General features: G+C 39.8%; 1 protein-coding gene across 1 annotated transcript in view; it reads right to left on the minus strand.

Moving 5' to 3' along the window:
• BLOC1S5 (biogenesis of lysosomal organelles complex 1 subunit 5) overlaps positions 1 to 17,540 on the minus strand; it is a gene marked incomplete at both ends in the record, with an annotated part of 31,078 nt that extends 13,538 nt beyond the window's left edge. Inside the window, 3 exons of the mRNA XM_080710588.1 lie at positions 103 to 232; positions 12,173 to 12,255; positions 17,432 to 17,540. Of these exons, the coding sequence (XP_080566714.1) occupies positions 103 to 232; positions 12,173 to 12,255; positions 17,432 to 17,540 (322 nt within the window). The remainder of the gene's footprint in view (positions 1 to 102; positions 233 to 12,172; positions 12,256 to 17,431) is intronic.
• Between the last annotated feature and the right edge of the window lie 1,421 nt (positions 17,541 to 18,961).

The raw sequence follows: 18,961 nt of genomic DNA on the forward strand, positions 1-18,961 counted from the left end.
TAGGAGTTCTCTCTTTTCCCTTTCCACAATACTTAAGGAAATACATTTTAGCATAACACTCATTCCAAATCAAAACCAATATAAAAGAAGCCCCTGTCTTACATCTCTGGAGAACTTCTTTCAGGTTGTCCTGCATTGTTTCTTTACATTTGGGAAGAGTTTGTTCATTTGTTTCATGGATCATATTCTTCAAATTTTCAAGAACGCGCATTTCTCGAAGACCACGTTTTTCCTATAAAAAGAAATAAGTGACTAGTACATATGTCTTAAGTATTAGGATTTATTTATTATTATGTCTTAAGTATTAGAATTTATTTTTTGAGACGTCCACTCAGGTTTTGGTTTTGTTATGTTATTACTTACTATTGAAATTTACAACCTTCTCCTAATTATTTGGCAATAAGTGAGATCACAATCAGAGACATTTCATTATGAAGAGGTCCAAGGGTTGCCATATGAGTAATATTTTTATAGCAGTGTTGAAAATAGGCAAAAGAACTACTAAAACAAAAAAAGATATTTAGGTTGACAAATGTCTCACTAGAAAGAAATTAGATATCCTTACTCTGATTTAAGTGTTATTTTGCTATTATCACTATTGTACTGCTTCTATTGCTATAGTTTCTATTTTCCTCTCAAAATAAAAATGAGTAGAATAGTAATGATATGTAGATCTGTCCCCATGTCCCTGCACACAGCAGAATGAACAGCGAAAGTCTGAGACTGCTTATCCTTAGAAAGTCCCAACGCAGAGTTGGCCTAGGTGGAGGCCTACGAATAGGCCAGTAAACAGTGCCCTACACTGAAGTAACTTTCTGGAAAATACAAAAACAGTTCACTATGCCTAAAATGTTTGCATAAAGCACACAGTTAATGCCGAACACCTCTTTCCTTCTGGAAGCATGGCATTTTGGTACCTGCTAGGTTGAGGATGCCTGCTTGACCAGCTCCAATAGAAACCCTGGACTGTTACGTTCAGACAAGCTTCCTGGACAATGATACTTTATGTGTGTTGTCACAACTTGTTGCTGGAGGAATTAGGTACATCCTATGTGAATCCATAAACTCTTTTGAAAGACTTCTCCCCCAAGCATTTTTTCTCTTCGCTCCTTTTACTCTGTATCCTTTTGCCATAATAAAATACAGCCATAAATATAACCATATGTGAGTCTTGTGAGTTCTATCAAATCATTGAGCCTGAGGATGATATTGGGGGCCCTGTAACATTCTCCTCCAGAAAGCAGAGGAATTCTATCAAATGCTGCCTCAGCCAAGCAATGAAGGGTAACATGGTCAGTAGACCTATGCTAATAGCATGTCCCTGTTGTGATGAGAACCCATGTGGTTTCTTCAACCCATACTCCCAGCACCCAGCCTAATCATGAGAAAAACACCAGACAACTCAGATTGAGAGGTATTCTACAGGATTCCTGGCTAATACTGAAGACTGTCAAGGTAAAAAACAAACAAACAAACAAACAAACAAACAAACAAACAAACAACTGAGTAACAGTCATTGACCAAAGACTAGGGAGATTAAATGCAAGGTAGTACCCTGGATTAGATCCCAGAACAGAAAGAAGACTCTAATGGAAAAAAATAGTGAAATCCAAATACAGTCCGGTATTTCAATTAATAGTAATATGTCAATGTTGGGTTTCTTGGTTTCTACAAAAGTGGTACAGCAATATAAGACAATAATGGGTGGAACTAAATTTTGGCTAAGTGGGAATTCTGTGCTATTTCACAGTTAATAAAGGGTAGTAAACTTTATTTTTTGCAGCACTGGGGATGGAATCCAGCGGCATTCTACCTCCAAGCTACAACCCCAGCCCTATTCTTTATTTTGAAACAGGGTCTCACTGAGTTGCAAAGGGCTTCACAAAGTAGCTGAGGCTGTCCGTGAACCATGATCCTCCTGTCTTAGCCTCCTGAAAGCTGGGATTACAAGCATGCACCACCATGCCTGGCAAAGGGTAGTAGTAAACTTTATTTTAAGAAAAAAATAAGTTATTGGGGTTTCTGTTTTGAGCTATTATTAAGTAGTAGCTACATAGCCAGTTTCTTACTTTTTGTAATTTTTCCATAATGAAAAATTTAAGAATGTATACAGAAGTTAAAAATGACATAAAGAATCCTCACATACTCACCATCACGCCTCAACAATTCTCAACTTTAATTTTGTTCCCTCTATAACACCGCTCATTTCCCTCAAACCTACTATAAATGCTCTTTATTATCCCTCCATTTGTTTTAATCAAAACCTATTAAGTCAAATGTTGCAACTGGTTAATGTTTCTTAAGTCTGTCTTGATCTACAGTTTTCTCCATCCTATTTTTTCTTTGCAAACTGTTGAAATAAAGTGAGTCATTTGTTCTGCAGTTTCCTATAGTCTGTTTTTTAATGAAAGAATCCCTGTGGTATAATTTAACATACTCCGTTGTCTCTTCCCCTTCCTGTAAGTTAGCAGTTAGAACTAAAAGTCTGATTAGATTCAGAATTTTTTTGTTTGCACAAATATTTCAGAGGTGGGTTATGTACTCTCAACAGGATATTAGCATTCTATCCTCATTTATTGGTAGGAATAATTCTATGAAAGAGAAACTGTCCTTTATCTACTATATGGTTACTCTGAGGAATGTTTTTATGTATGAAATACAAAAGAAAATACTTGTTTTTACCCTAATTTACCAATTTCAAAAATAAGTTGGTTCTTAGTATTCATTAAGAATGATAAAAAAGAATTTTTTTGTACACATCCTATAGCTCACAGATGGAAACACATCTGGAGTACTCAACCTATTACAGTATTACTCTTTACTGGTACACCAACTCTTCTAGCTTTGTCCAATGGGAGCCTCTTTGAACTGGCTCTGGAAGATCTTAGACCTCCTCCAGTATTCATTCATGCACTTTATTTATTTATCGGCACACTGTAATTATAATCACAGTGAAATTCAAAGTGATCTATTCATCACGTACACGTCACTTGGTGTAAATGCCTCCACACCCACTCTGCTCCCCGCTTCTGTCCTTGTACATATTAGTGATGCTGACACCGACACCTACATATATGAACATATCATTATTTGATCTGTTTCCTTCCTTAGTCCTACTTTCCCCCTCCTTATCTCCCTCTCTGGATCCCCTTCCACTAATCTAGTTATCTCTCTATGTCCTTATCTGATGTCTCTTGCTTTCTATTTCTATCTAGCTTCTACATATAAGAGAAAACTTAATCCTTGACTTCCTGAGACTGGCTGATCTCACTCAGCATAATATTCTCTACTCCCTCTACTTTCCTGCAAATTACATAATTTTGTTTCCATGGTTGAATAGAACCCCACTGTGTGTATATTCAACATGGACACCTAGGTGGGTTCCATAATTTGGCTATTACAAATTGTGCTGCTACAAACATGGGAATATATGTATCACTGTAGTATTCTACTTTTAATGCTTTTGGAAAGATACCAAAGAGCGGTACAGCTGGGTCATATGGTGATTCTATTCCTGGTCTTTTTGTTTTGTTTTGTTATCAGTCTGTTTGCTTTCTGGTACAACCCAACATTCCAGACTTATCTTGTCCTCCTGATCAGGACTTGGATAGCAGATCTCTAACCACACTGGCATTGAGAGATGGAATTTATGCCAGACGTGGAGGCACATGCTTGTAATCTCAGTATTTGGGAGACTGAGACAGAAGGACAGAGGGTTCATGGACAGATTCATATACTTAGGCCCTCCACAACTTTGTGAGACCTTGTTTCAAAATAAAGAATAAATAATAGGGCTGAGGGTGTAGCTCGGAGATCGAATGCCCTTGGTTTCCATTTCCAGTCAGTACTGCAAAAAAAATAAATAAATAAAAAAATAAAAAAAGAAAGAAAAAGAAATAGAAATAGAAAAAGAAAAAGAAAAAGAAAAAGAAAAAATGGAATTTAGAGACTGGATTTGCCATTATTTTTAACCTTTCAGTTAAGGAAGCTGGGGAGTGTGCATTTAAAAAAATACATATATACATATAATATATATATATTATGTATGTATGTATGTATGTATGTATGTATGTATGTATGTCCTGGGCGTGATGACGCACACTTGTAACCCCAGTACTTGGGAGGTTGAGACAGGAGGATCGCACGGGTTCAAAGCCAGCCTCAGCATCTTAGTGAGGCTCTCAGAAACTTAGTGAGACCCTGTTTCCAAATAAAATACAAAATAGGTTGGGGGTATAGCCTGGAGGTATAATGGCCCTGGGTTCCATTCCCATTAAACACACACACACACACACACACACACACACACACACACACACACATCATATGAGGTCATACTGGAGGTCAAACTTAATAGAATTTTAAATTACCTTCCTCTGTCTTACCTATTTCTTTCTAGTTTTCAAAACACCAACACAATCACTCACTTACTCTATCACTGATTTAATCAAATAAAAATACCCAAACTAGCATCAACAAAATTACTAAAAACAATTCAAGGGCTTTTAAAACTTTGTGTTTTGAAGGTATATTACATTAGCAATATACAGTTAAATCACCGTGCTTTAATGTTACTCTCAACAATTTTTCTTTGAGTAACAATGCTATCATCCCAAAACACAGGTTGAGCCAGGTGTGGTGGTGCACAGTTGTAATCCTAGGGCTTGGGAGGTTGAGACAGGAGCATCACACAGGTTTGAAGTCAACCCCAGCTACTGAGTGAGGCTCTCGGCAACTTAGTGAGACCTTGTTTCCAAAAAAAGTATAAAATAGGTCTGGGAGTATAGCCCAGAGGTAGAAAAGCCCTGGGTTCTGTCCCAGTACCACAAAAAAATAAACAAAAAACCACAGGTTTACTTCCACACACTTTATGTTTAGAAATAGATCCTTAAAATTTATTTATTTAGCCGCGCATGGTGGAGCACACTTGTTAATTCCGTGTTTGGGAGGCGGAGACAGGAGGATCGCACAGGTTCGAAGCCAGCCTCACTGGCTTAAGAAACCCTGTTTCCAAATAAAATATAAAATAGGTCTGGGAGTGTAGACTGGAGATAGAAGGGTTCCATCCCCAGTGCCCCCCCACATTTATTTATTTATTTATTTATTTATTTATTTATTTATTTATGGTACTGGGGATTGAACCCAGGGACATCCTACCTCTGAGCTACATCCCTAGCCCTAGTTCATTTTTTATTTTGAAACATGGTCTCACTAAGTATGGACGGCCTCATTAAGTTGCTGAGGTTGGCCATGAACCTGTGATCCTCTTGTCTCAGCCAAGTACTGGGATTACAAGCACGTACCACTCCACCTGGCTTAATTTTGTATTAAATTACATAAAATATTTACATGGCTCTAAAACTACATCTGTGAAACAAAATATTTTCAAAGAAGTTTAGTCTCTACCCCTATCCTTTGTACTCTATCCCTCTATCACTCTCTTTATTATTATTATTATTATTATTATTATTATTATTATTATTATTATTTATTTTTTGCAGTACTGAGGATGGAACCCAGGGGCATTTTACCTCTCAGCTACACCCAAGCCCTATTTTTTATTCTTTATTTTGAAATAGGGTCTCACTAAGTTACAGAGGGCCTCACTAAGTAGCTGAGGTTGTCTGCGAACCACAAACCTCCTGTCTCAGCCTCCCAAATGCTGGGATTACAAGCATGTGTCACCATACCCGTCTTTAATAATAATAATAATTATTATTATATATTTTATATTAGCATCATTATTATTAATAATTATTTATTGTTGCTATTGTGGTACTGGTTCTGGGGACTGAACCCAAGGCATTATATCTCTTTAAGTAATTATTTTTAAAAATGTACCCAACCATTGTTTTAAGAATAAGAATATGTAATTGTACATATATGTATATATACACATTACATATAAGTATACAAACGTATATACACACATATTTTAAGACATACATACACATCTTTTTTCTTAAATAGAACTTGGCATACAGATGTTTCTTTTATTACTGAATGAGTCAAATTCTTAAGCACAGACATATAACGTATTTAATCTTTCTCTAAGTGATCATGTGGTCTATGTTCTCTTTTTGGTATAGTTTCTGAAAAGATAGGATGCTCCTCATTTTACAATGGGGTTACATCTTAATAAATCTATAGTAACCTGAAAACATAATCCAAATGCATTCAATACACCCAACCTACTAAATGCTCTCGCTTAGGGACCACAGTCCACTGCCGAGTACTAGCTGCTTCCTCTCAGGCTCATGTAGCTGACTGAGGGTTGTGGCTCCCTGTACTGCCAAGCACTGCAAGAGGACTGGACCTCATTATGACTAGCTCAGGAAAAGATCCAAATAACTATGTGTTCCTTTTGTGCTAGAATAAAGGCAAAAAAATCCTAAATTGAGCCATTTTAAGTTGTATATGTTTATACTAATACTTTACATAATACCTTTGTACATAGTACCTCCAACTTTGGGGCTACTGTTTATTTGTTCCCTATGACATGGAATATTAATATTAGGTGCTAATCTTTTCTTTCACAATCTATTTGAAATAATACCTGTTAGAGTTTGAGTCTTAAATGTCCGCCAAAGCTCAAGTGTTAAAAGCTCAGTTCCTAGCTGATGGTGCTACTGGGAGGTGGTGGAAACTCTAGGAGGTGGGGCACGGTTGGAAGCAACGGTCATGGTCACGGGTGCCTTTGAAAGGTCCACTTGTCCCCCCGCCCAGTGGTCTCTCTCTGCTTCCCAGCTGCTGTGGAGTGAGCGGCCCTGTTCTCTACTCCCTCCCCACCGTGACACTCTGCCCACCAGAGGTCCAGAGTCAATGGAACCTAGGGACCATGGCATGAAATCTCTGAAACTTGAGACAAAATAAATCTTTCCTCCTTTGTTTTTCTCAAAACATTTTTTTGAACGGCGACAGGAAGCTAACCAACATAGCAACCTCTGATTTTCATTAGTATTTATGAGGCAACCAAAGAATATGGTACTTTTCATGTATCCTTTATCTCTCCATTTTTTCGAGTTATATTTTTACTGTCAGGAGATAGCCACTGTGTGTCAAACTGTCTCTTATGTGTGTTTAGTTGAAATTCTATTACTAAACATATGTTTAATGTTTATCAACTCTTGTTGGGAAGGAGCCTTTCTAATTATTTGTTGTCTAAAATTTCTTCTGGAGCATAAGAGACACCAGCAAATGCTCACTTGAAGAATCCCAGAGTCCTTGATGACCTCGGCAGTGTGTCTGTGGCTCCCTATACCTAGGGAATCACTTTGGCCAAGTAGAAAATCCCCCATTATTACTCTTCTAGCACAACACAGAGAAATCTATTATTCAGATTTTCTTCCTCTTATAAAGAGCTTAGCCATTCTGTCTGGATATGCAAGAGACCTTTTTTCCTCCTATGAAGTCCAAGTTTTATTGAAAATTATCTCAGTACTGGATGTTCTGGGTTAATCTTCATGGACCTAGTTTACCTTGCAATATAGTTCCAGTAATACTTTTATTTCAGGAAAATTTTCTCAAATAATAATTTATATATTTGCTTTTTACATTGTATGTTTTTTTCCCTCTAATGTTTTGGGGGTACTGGGGATGGAACCCTGGGGCATTCAAGAGAATGGCAGTCAACTGTCCTTAAATTTCAATGAAACTATGAGAGCTTAAAATATCCTACCAGTACCTCAATAATTTAAGCAATGCTGCCACCATGTGGCACTTATTCCCCTCTTTTACAAATAAAATGTTCTAAAGAAAAAGATAATGGTTGCCATACACAATAAATCTTGAAAGTAGCTAATCAGCTTTCAGCAGGTATAAACGCTGGCTAGTTTGTCTAAGTGAACTACATTTACATGTACACAGAAGGTGAGATCTCCGGGAGGCACTGACAGCTCTGCTTGGCCACTCCTCCCTGTCCCCCGATGCCACTCTAGGCAAAGGCCACTTTTATGAAGTAAAGGATATTGTTTCGGCCAAAACAGAAAAAAGGTATAGGTAATGCAGAGATAATCAAATCTGAAGTCTATTACATGCTTTCAGCTTTTTCCCTTCCAATCTGAGGGGAAATGTTAGAAGATAACACACAGAAAAGGGATCTTATAGGAAAAATATAGGAACATTTCTAGGCTACACTCACCCTGGGAAGCCCACCTGGGTAGGTAACTGTGTGACAAGCCTGGGTCAAGTACTCAAGAACACTTAAATATAGCTGAGGAGTCCCAGTTGAGCCCTTCAAAGACCATCTCTACTGAGCGAGACCCTCCCTCAAGGCCACAGGAGAATGTTTTGTTTCATGAAGGGTGGGTCTGTTCCTTAGTCACCGATTGTATCTATTCCTGACATTATGCCGCACACAAATAAGTGCACATTTTGTTTGACCCCATAGAATAAGACTGTCTGTCACACCCAATGTGAAAATTCAATTCCTTTTCTAAGGCAACACTATGCCATTTGCTTAGGTCATTCCCATTTTCCTCAGAGATAATAGAAACCAAACCCAAGCTCGTTTAAATTACTGCGAATCCTGAATTAATGCTTTTTTCTTTTTTTGTTTGAACTAACATTTTTTTCCTTAACAATAGTAGTTATAAACATTTATTAACACCTATATGCTGGGGATTTAAAAAATGACATATCATTTATTCCTAAAAACTCAGAATTTTTGCAGTATATAGTTAGCACTGTCCTCATTTTGGTGACATGGAAACTGAGACCTGTAACCCAAATAAACATGACTATTTGGAGGGGTGCCAGGATTTGAACCCTGATGTGTTGGCTTCTTAGGTCTGTGTTCTACTTACCATCTACAATGACTGCCTTTAAGTCTGGAGGGCTTCAGAGCAGAATGCTATGGCTTGGATAAGGGATGGCCCCAGCGCCCCACTGCTCAGAGGGGGTTCAGGGAAAGTGACTGGATGGACTGCTCATGGTATTTTAGGAGGCAAGGCCTTGTTAGAGAAAGCAGTAGGTCACTGGGGGCCTGCCCTGGAAGGGCCTAGCTTTTCTACTTCCTTGTGGCCATGAGGAAAGCAGTTTCACTGCCATGCCCTCTGCCATGAAGTATTGCCTCATCTCAGGCCCAGAGTAACAGAGTCAGCCAACCATGGACTAAGCCAGGAGCCAAAAGAAATCTCCCTTTAAGTTGTATTTCTTACTTGTCACAGTGATAAAAGCTAACACAATCTGGCCACGATGGCACATGTCTGTAATCCCAGTATTCAGGAGGCTGAGTAGAAGGATTGTGGGTTGGAGGCCAGCCTCAGTAACATAGCAAGGCCCTATTTCAAAATAAAAAAAATAAAAAGGGCTGGGGGGGTGTAGCTAAGAGTGTTAAAATGCCTCTGGGGGTTCAATTACCAATACCCCCCCCAACTAATACAGTAGGTAATTATTCATCTCTTCTTAGAAATATGCCCATTTCCTCTTGGCAACTATCTTCTTTCCCAGTTAAGAGAGCTGGCCTCAATGGGAAGCCATCTTGAATACGACATACTTAAGAGTACAAGGAACTCTTCTTTCACCTTCTATTCAAGACTCAGTTTCCTTTGTACAGCCTTTCAACACAAATCATGTACATCATTTAAACAACAAGAATGTTAGAATGGGATGACTCAGCAATAATTAGCTGCTTGACTTTCTGCTTCTTACTTTCCATTTCTGGGATCAGTCTCTATGAAGTGTGGGGGTGGATTAGAGAACCCACCTTAATTCCAAAATTCTCTACTTCTTTTAATAAGACATTAAGAACTATACTTATATTACTAAGTATTACTTTGTGTTTCAAACTGACCAGATTAACAAAAATGATTTAAAAAATGGCACTAGATGTTAGAAAACCCAAGTTTAAATTCAAGTTCTGTTACTTGTTCTTTTGAATCATACTAAGCACCTACAATATGCCAGACATTGTTTCAGGCATTTTGAATACAAGTGAAATACAAAAGACAAGTGTTCTCACTCTCATAGTACCCATATTCTAGTGACAGAAGACAAGCAGAATTCCAAATGTCCCCTTAGATCACCATACCTCATGCACACAGTGCCCAGTTAATTCCATCAAACTTTAATCTAGGTGCTGCTGTACAGGGAGTTTGAGGGTATAATTAAGGTTTCAATCAGGTGACTTTAAGAAAGAGTTTATCTCCAGTGGGCCTGACCTGTCAGATGAGTCCTCTTCTCAGCCAGAAAGACTTGAAACATGAGAGGAATTTCCTGTGAGGGAGACTCATTTCTGTTTTTGCAGATGTAAGGGGTCATGTGGCAAGGATTGAGTATCCTCTGCTAACTGAAAGTGCCCCCCACAGTGAGGAACTGAGTCCTGCCACCATCATGTGTGTATGGAAGAGGACCCTGAGCCCTCTTCCAAGAGAACAAAGCCTGGCTTTGAACCTGTGCGATCCTCCTGTCTCAGCCTCCCAAGCGCTAGAATTACAAGCGTGGGCCACCACATCCGGCTGAAAGATTTAAAGTATATTTTGAGGGTAAGCATGATGATAATGTGGTTGTTGAATCAACTATAATTTCCATATTTAAAAATGACTAAGTTTACACTTCCTATATAGAACATTCAATGCAATTTTAAAACATATTTTAACAATATATTGGAAAGGACTCATAGCAAGCTTCTATAGAAATTTCCATTTAATTCTCACTAAGAAATTTGAAATAATGTTTACATAGCAAGTAAAGAACAGTTTCAGGAGAATTTTGTGTGTCCCACATTAGTCTTACCCACAATGACAATGATGATGATGAAAACAGGCAAGAGTTATTCCTAGGTGCCGCACGACATTCCAAGATGCACACATGTGCACTTGTCCTTAATTTTCACAACCTTGTGAAATAAGTATTAGGCAGCTTTTGAGTTAGAGTCTATTTAATCCAGAAATGGTTGTTTAATGTTACAGCTCAGTCTATTCTAAGTGCTCTGTATCACCAGCTTTCTGAAGTTTTAATGGTTTCTTGAAAAGTTCTCCACTTTTGGCAGATTTTGACATCCTGCTTGGTTAAAGTCTCATTGGAAATTAGAAGCCTATCTTACACAGAATAATAAAGCTGTATAATATCACTTACCATCTAACCAACAACAGCATGGGAAATTACTGCTGAATGCATCACGAATACACCTGCAAACTAGAGGAACAGGCACAGGAGAGCATGTTGCTGCAACAGAGTATGCATATGAAGAGGGGTAGGTGGTAAGGCTAGGAAGCAGGGCAGCTCAGAGGAGCAAGCCTGAACTTCATCCTATCGAGGGTTTTATAGAATAAAGTATTAGATCACACAGGCCTCAGGGCACAAACTGGATGTGACTCAGTTGATAAGACAGACACAGCAGACAGAAGGAATGGGAATTCCTAGCTGGGGTAACAGTGAAAACCTGATTGCTGAATGTGGGCTTTTTGTGTGTGTATGTGGTAGTGAGGATGGAACCCAGGGACATTCTACCTCCAACTACACCCCCAGCCCTATTTTTTATTCTTTTATTTTGAAACAGGGTCTCACTGAGTTGCAAAGGGCCTTGCTAAGTAGCTGAGGCTGTCCACACACTGTGATCCTCCTGTCTCATCCTCCCAACTGCTGGGGCTCTAGTTTTATTACATCAGAATGACAAAAAGTATCCATAGCAAGATCCTATTTCAAAACAAAAAATAAAATGGAACAGAGTGTAGCTCAGAGATAGATGCCCCCAGGTTCAATCCCAGTATGACACCCCTCCACAAAAGGTCTTTTGTACTTTGAGGGCATGGTGTAACTCAGTGGTAGAGAGCTCACCTAACATGCATGAAGCCCTTGATCTAATCCCTAGCACTGAAAAAGAAAAAAGGTATTTCTTCTTTTTTTGTGGTAGTGGGGATTGAACTCCGGGGCATTCTATCTCAGAACTACACCTCAAGCCCCATTTTTTATTCTTTATTTTGAAACACGGCCTCACTAAGTAGCTGAGGCTGGCTGTGAACCAGCAATCCTCCTGTCTCAGCCTCCCAAGTACTAGGATTACAAGTGTGCACCAACATCCTCAGCTTCTACTTCTTTATAATTTCTACTTTGCTTATTTTATAAACACCTGGGGTGAAGTCAGATTTTAAAACTAAGAAATTTTCCTTCTGTATGTTACCACATTAACAATCAGGACAACATTTTTATAAAATAAATTTAAGGTACTCACTTCAAATTCTTTTACAAAATAACGAGTTTCACCTTGAATAACTGGTCTGTGATCCAAAAGCCTTGAGTGAATTTCTCCGAGATCTATAAAGATAAAATGAATTTCAGGATTAATCCAAGCTAAGTGGCATACTGTCTAGCTTGTTTTTCTCTTCCCTTTCCCTATGAGTAGATAAAGGGAGGTTAAAATCCAATTTAGACCAGCAATTAGGAGGAACTCTTATCCACTGCCAGTGGATGTGTAAGTTAGTACACCTATTTTTGAAAGCAAATGGGCAATTATCTAATAAAACTGAAGACATATATATATATATATATATATATATATATATATATATATATATAACAATCTCATGCCAAGACATATACTCCAGAAAAAAGTCTTGCACAAATGGATAAACATCTGTAAATCTTTATTAAATATGGCTGTAATATCAACAGAAAAATGTAAGAGAACATCCTAAACATATTCACGCAGTGAGTACTACAAATCAGCAAGTAACAACGAATATTCCAGAGTTACAATACAGAGTTGTGGATAAATCGCACAAATATAATGCTGAACAAGAAAGCAAATTTCAGAAGGATCAAAGCTGTTTACATAAACAATAAATAAAGATATGTAAAATTAATTTCCTCTTGGGAAATCTTTCAATGGCTTAATACCCAGATCACTTCTGTAAGAAAACATTAAGAATTCACTTAAAAAAAAAAAGTTGTAAGCTGGGTGTTGTGGTGCATGCTTATAATCCCAATACTTGGGAGATTAAGACAGGAAAATCATGAGTTCTCAAGCAGCCTTAGTTACTTAGGCCCTTTCACAATTTGGTGAGACTGTTTCAAAATAAAGGATAAAAATAGGGCTGGGGATATAGTTTGATAGAATGCCTCTGGGCTCAATCTAGTACCCCCTCAAAAAAAGTTCTATGCTCAGGTTTGAAAACATTACATGAAATCAAATTAGACAAGATTTTTCGCTTCAGATCTTCTAGGAGACTTTAGTACACCAACAGGAGTTATAAATGCCCCAGTGAGGCCTAGAGTATGCAGGAGATTATAGACTTTGACCAGAGAACCTGCTCTTCAAAACATACCTATTCACATCTGAAATACATTTTGAAATACATACTGCCGCAGAAATCAAGGTACTATCTAGTTTTATTTAAACATTAGAATGACAAAAACCATCCGTTATAATTATCAGTGTTTGTAGGAGTCTCAAATATCACACATAAATCTGTCTAGTTTAATGTGATATTTTCACATAAAACCAACTCTAGCCATGTTACAGGCAAAGCATTATTTTATTTGATAAACAATATAACTAATATAAAATGTTTTGTTCTACAGAAGTTCACAATCTAATGTGGGAATTAGACAAATACTCCAAACAAAACATACAGGTAAGTGTTTAATGGAAGATCAACTGACTATGGGAAAATAAGAAACACAGTGAGCTGCACATCCCTCATTATCTAATGATTTTACTTATTTACTTATTTATTTATTTATTTATTTATTTATACTTTTTGCAGTACTGGGGATGGAACCTATTCTTTACTCTGAAACAGGGTTTCATTGGGTTGCAAAGGGCCTCACTAAGTAGCTGAGGCTGGCCATGAACCATGAACCTGTCACTTCTGTAAGAAATGCTGAGATGACAAGCGTGCACCACCATACCCGGCTAGGAGAAAAACCATGCTATAGTTTGGATGTTGAAGGTTGCCCAAGGTCCACGTGTGAAAGGCTTGTTCTCAGGTTGGCACTACTGGGAGGTGGTGGAACCATTAGGAGGCAAGGTGGATGGGAAGTCCTTAGGTGAGCAGACCTAAGGGATGACGGGACTCCATCAGTCCTGTCTCCTATTCTCACTCAAGATGTGAGTGGTTTGCTCTGCTGCATGCTCCCATAATCATGTTTTTCTTGCCATAGGCACAAAACAACAAGGCCACCTGATCTTGAACTGGAACCTCTAACCCATGAGTCAAAATAAACCATTTCTCTTTGTAAATTATCTCGGGTATTTTGTTATATTGATGGAAGGCTATTATACAGCCACTGTGTCACCATACAAATGCCATTCTTCCTTGACGCTTCTCTAATCCATCCCTGCTCATCTTACTGTCTCTCTATAACCTAATTCATATACCGTTGATTCTTATTATTTACAGTAGTTATAATCATGAGATTACCAGGAATACTCAATTGCTTCTAAAGGAAATACAGCATTAGGTTCCTGCAAACCTCTGATCACATTTCTGTCAAAGCCAGTGCTATTATTAGTGCCACACAAGTTCCTTTACCGTATCCTTATAAAATACACCAGTCTCATCAGTATTAAAAAATCTGTTCTTCCAGATAGGCATGGTGGTGCACGCTTGTAATCCCAGCATTTAGGAAGCTAAAACAGGAGGATTGTGGTTTTTGGACAGCCTCAGCTACTTAGTGAGGACCTCTGCAACTTGAGACCCTGTTTCAAAAATAAAGAATAAGGCCAGATATGGTGGACAATTTAAAAATGAGCAAAGGAGCCGGATGTGGTGGCGCACACTTGTAATCCCAGCATTTGGGAGGCTAAAACAGGAGAATCGCAGTTTGTGGACAGCCTCAGCTACTCAGTGAGACCCTGTTTCAAAATAAAGTATAAAAAGGCCGGGCAAAGGAGCCGGATGTGGTGGCGCACACTTGCAATCCCAGCATTTTGGAGGCTAAAACAGGAGAATCACAGTTTGTGGACAGCCTCAGCTACTCAGTGAGACCCTGTTTCAAAATAAAGTATAAAAAGGCTGGGCATGGTGGCACACGCTTGTAATCCCCACGCTTGAGAGGCTGAGACAGGAGGATCTCACAGGTTTGAAGCCTGCTTCAGCAGATTAGTGATGCCCTCAGCTATTTAGTGAGACCCCCTTTCCAAATAAAGTATAAAATCAGTTTGGGAGTATAGTCTGGAGGTAGAAAGCCCCTGGGTTTCACCCTCAGCACAACACACACACACACACACACACACACACACACACACACACACACTAAATAAATAAATAAATAAATAAATAAATAAATAAATATATGGCTGGGGGTGTTGCTTGGAGGTAGAATGCCCCTGGGTTCCATCCCCAGTACCGCCAAAGAGAGAAAAAAAAAAAGAGCAAAGGACTTGAATAGGTATTCTCTAGAGATATACAAAGGGCTAACAAGCACATCACTAAACATCAGAATAGAAACCACAATGAGACACCAACTCGCACCCATTAAGATGGCTAACAGCAAAGATAGAAAATAACAAGTGGTGGTTAGGATCTGAAGAAACCAGAGCTCTTGTATTGCTACTGGGAATGTTAAAGTGGTACACTCAATATGGAACTATGTCAACTGCTTAAAAAATTAAAAATAAAATTACCATATGACGCAGCAATTCCATTTTTTGGTGAATAAACCCAAAAGTATTGAAAGCAGGGCCTCAAAAAGTAGCTATACTTCATGGTCTTAGATATATTATTGACAACTGCTAGAAGATGGAAACTAGCCAAGTGTTCACTAATAGATGAATAATCAAAGAATAGTGTAATATATAAAATGGACTAAGAGTTGGCTTTAAAAAAGGAAGAGAATTTGACACATGCTACAACATGGATGCACACAGATATAGGCTTAAAAAAAAAAAGCCAGTCACAAATAGCCAAATACTATGATTCCATTCATACTAGGTACCAGGAGTAGAAAAATTCAGACAGAAAGTAGAGCAGTGGTTGCCAGGGGCTGGGGGAGAGGGAGAGGAGGAAATGGGAGTTCTTGTGATTCAAAGTTTCAGTTTACAAGATGAGTTTCATGAATGGATAGTGGCTACAGGCAGCACAACACTATGAATGTTAAGTAAAGCCACTGAATTGTAGCCTTTAAAATAGCAATAATAAGCCTGGTGTGGTGGCACACCCTTGTAATTCCAGCATTCTGGAGGCTGAGACCAGAGGACCGCGGTTCGTGGACAGCCTCAGCTACTTAGTGAGGTCCTATTTCAAAATAAAGAATAAAAAAATATGGCAGGGGATTGGAGGTCAAATGCCCCTGGGTTCAGTCCCCAGACCCGCAAAAAAAAAATAAAAAATAAAAAATAGAGATGATAAAATTTGTTTATTTTTAGCAGAGAGTGGTGGCACACATTGTAATCCCAGTATCTGATAGGCTGATACAGGAGAATCGTAGGTTCATAGCCAGCCTCAGCTACATAGTGTGGTACTCCACAACTTAGTGAGACCATGTTTCAAAATAAAGAATAAAAATAGGGCTGGGGGTGTAGCTTGGAGGTAGAATGGCGTTGGTTTCCAACCCCAGTACTACAGAAGAACAACAACAAAAAAATACTTTACCACTATTATAAAACAATTTAAAGTAGTATTTCATTAAGTTTTCAAGTATAAATACTAATGGCTTGCTTGGGCATGATGGCTCACGCATGTAATCTCAGTACTGGAGGTGGGGGGGGGGTCTGCGACAAAAGGATCTCAAGTTCCAGGGCAGCTTCAGCAACAGAGCGAGACTCCCAGCAACCCAGTGAGACCCTGTTTCAAAACAAAAAATCAGAAGGGCTTGTGGTGTAGCCAGGAGATAGAATGTCCCACCACCACAAAAACAAAACAACAAAAATTCTAATTTGACTGTAACACTCATGCTTCCCTATTCATTATGATTTAAAAGACAACCTACAATATGAAGTCTAAACACAGCCACAGCCAGTTGTGCTGGGGCTGACTACAAATCTGATCATGTTAAAATGCAACAGGAAGCGACTGAAGGATGCTACTCCCTGGGTAGTGCTGGAGATTCTGGAATCCTATAATGGTTCCCACACTGAAAAATGATGGGATCCACAAGCTACGCAAGGTTAAGGAAGGTTGGCCAAGAATGATATGCAGTATCTAACCAGCACAGGCCTCCCCGCAGGAAACGGTCGTGCTGAGCTTTGGAAATCAACTCTGTTCAGGTTCTGTGAGAATCCAGGTTGTAACCGTCTCTCAGCTCAGAGGAGACAGGAGACACAGCCATCGGCGCCCCTGACGGCTTCAGGGTTTCAGGACTTTCCCCTAAGGGCTCAGTCACTTATTCGCGGCACGACCCAGGGCAGGATGGACCGAGGTCCCACGACTCCCGGGGCTCCGGCCGGGTAAAGCGAGGCGGCGAAGGAGCGGCGCGGCCGGCGGCGACCTCGGGACGGCGGCTATCCCACCCGCACACACGCCCGCGCGGGAGTCCTGCCGCTCCGTACCCTTGATAATAAGGTGCGCCGAGCCTGCGGTCCCCAGCGAGTCCCTCTTCTTGCCGCCGCCCGGGGCGACCTCACCACCCACAGGGCTCTCGGTGCCGCCGCCGCTCATCGCGCCGGGTTCCGCCTCCCCCCGAGGCCTCACTGCGCCTGCGCATGCCCGCCCTGAGGCGCGCGCGAAATGTACGTCATCAGACGAGGTCAGAAGAGTGGCGTCTGGCGGAGTGTAGCTGGGGTGTGAACTGACAGAGGCCGGGGCCGCCATGTTGGAAGTGGGCATGGACCCGGACTCCGACCCCGGGAGACAACTCCAGGAGTTGGATTCCGTCTATCTCTCTCTCCAAACCCGCTGGAACTCACTGTGGTTCGGGCAAGGGGTGGAGTGTAGTTGCGGAATAATACTTATAGCAGTATAAACTATATACTGCTATATTATCTATATTATTAACGACCGCAGATATTTTATAAAGCACTTCGACAAGCACTGTCGTCATCAAATCCTCAAAGCAGTTCGGGGGAACAGTGCTTTTTCTTTCCCGGGGAACGGTGCTATTTCTTTCTAGCAAATCAAGTACCACGGGTTAGAGGTTATGTAACTTGCACAAGTTACTCATCAAACCCACTTGTGCCCATGACAGAAAACTTCACCTGCTCTTGCCTTTGTTTTTACATAATCTCAACCACTTGTTTTATGGACTAAAAGAAAATACGTGTAATTGTGGAAGGGCCTGGTTTGCAAGGCTACTTCGAATAAAAAAGCAAAGAAGCATATAAGATTGATGAATTAATAAGTAAAATATAAGGCACTTAATTGAAAGTAATTGGGCCTGGCTTCTAATCTTTCAAGTCTTTTTTCATTTCCTAAGCTTTATCATCAGTCTTTAGAAAGTGTTGTGTGTGTGTGTGTGTGTGTGTGTGTGTGTGTGTGTGGTACTGGGGGCGGAACCCAGCTGCCTTTTTACCTCTGGACTATACTCCCAGACCTATTTTATACTTTATTTGGAAACAGGGTCTCACTAAGTTGCTGAGGCTGGCTTCCAACCTGTGCCACCCTCTGGTCTCAGCCTCCCAAGGTCTGGGATTACAAGCCTGGGCCACCAGGCCCAGCAGTGTAATTCTTTTTAAAGCCACTTGGTACTCTCCCTACTTCTGGTTAATACAAGCCATTTTTCTGTCCATCCTCCTGCTTCCCACAACTCTAAATTTCCTCAAAATCTTAGTGTGTTTCAACTATTGGAAAACCAGCGAAAGCACACTATATATAATACAGTGAGGATGAATGCTTCTCCTACATTAAGGTGGCTATTTTTAAAATATAGATCTGAGCACGGAGTGATCCCAGTACTTGTAGGGGTTGAGAAAGGAAGTCTGCAGATTCAGGGGTAGCCTCAGCAATTTAGCAAGCTTTTTAACATCTTGATGAGACCCTGCTTTAAAAAAGGGGGCTGAGCCGGGCATGGTGGCGCACTTAATAATTCCAGCGCTTTCAAGGCTGAGACTGGAGGATGGAGGTTTTGTACAGCCTCAGCTACT

Source organism: Muscardinus avellanarius (assembly GCF_963383645.1).
Source record: "Muscardinus avellanarius genome assembly, chromosome: 14".
In the NCBI taxonomy this organism is placed as follows: domain Eukaryota; kingdom Metazoa; phylum Chordata; class Mammalia; order Rodentia; family Gliridae; genus Muscardinus; species Muscardinus avellanarius.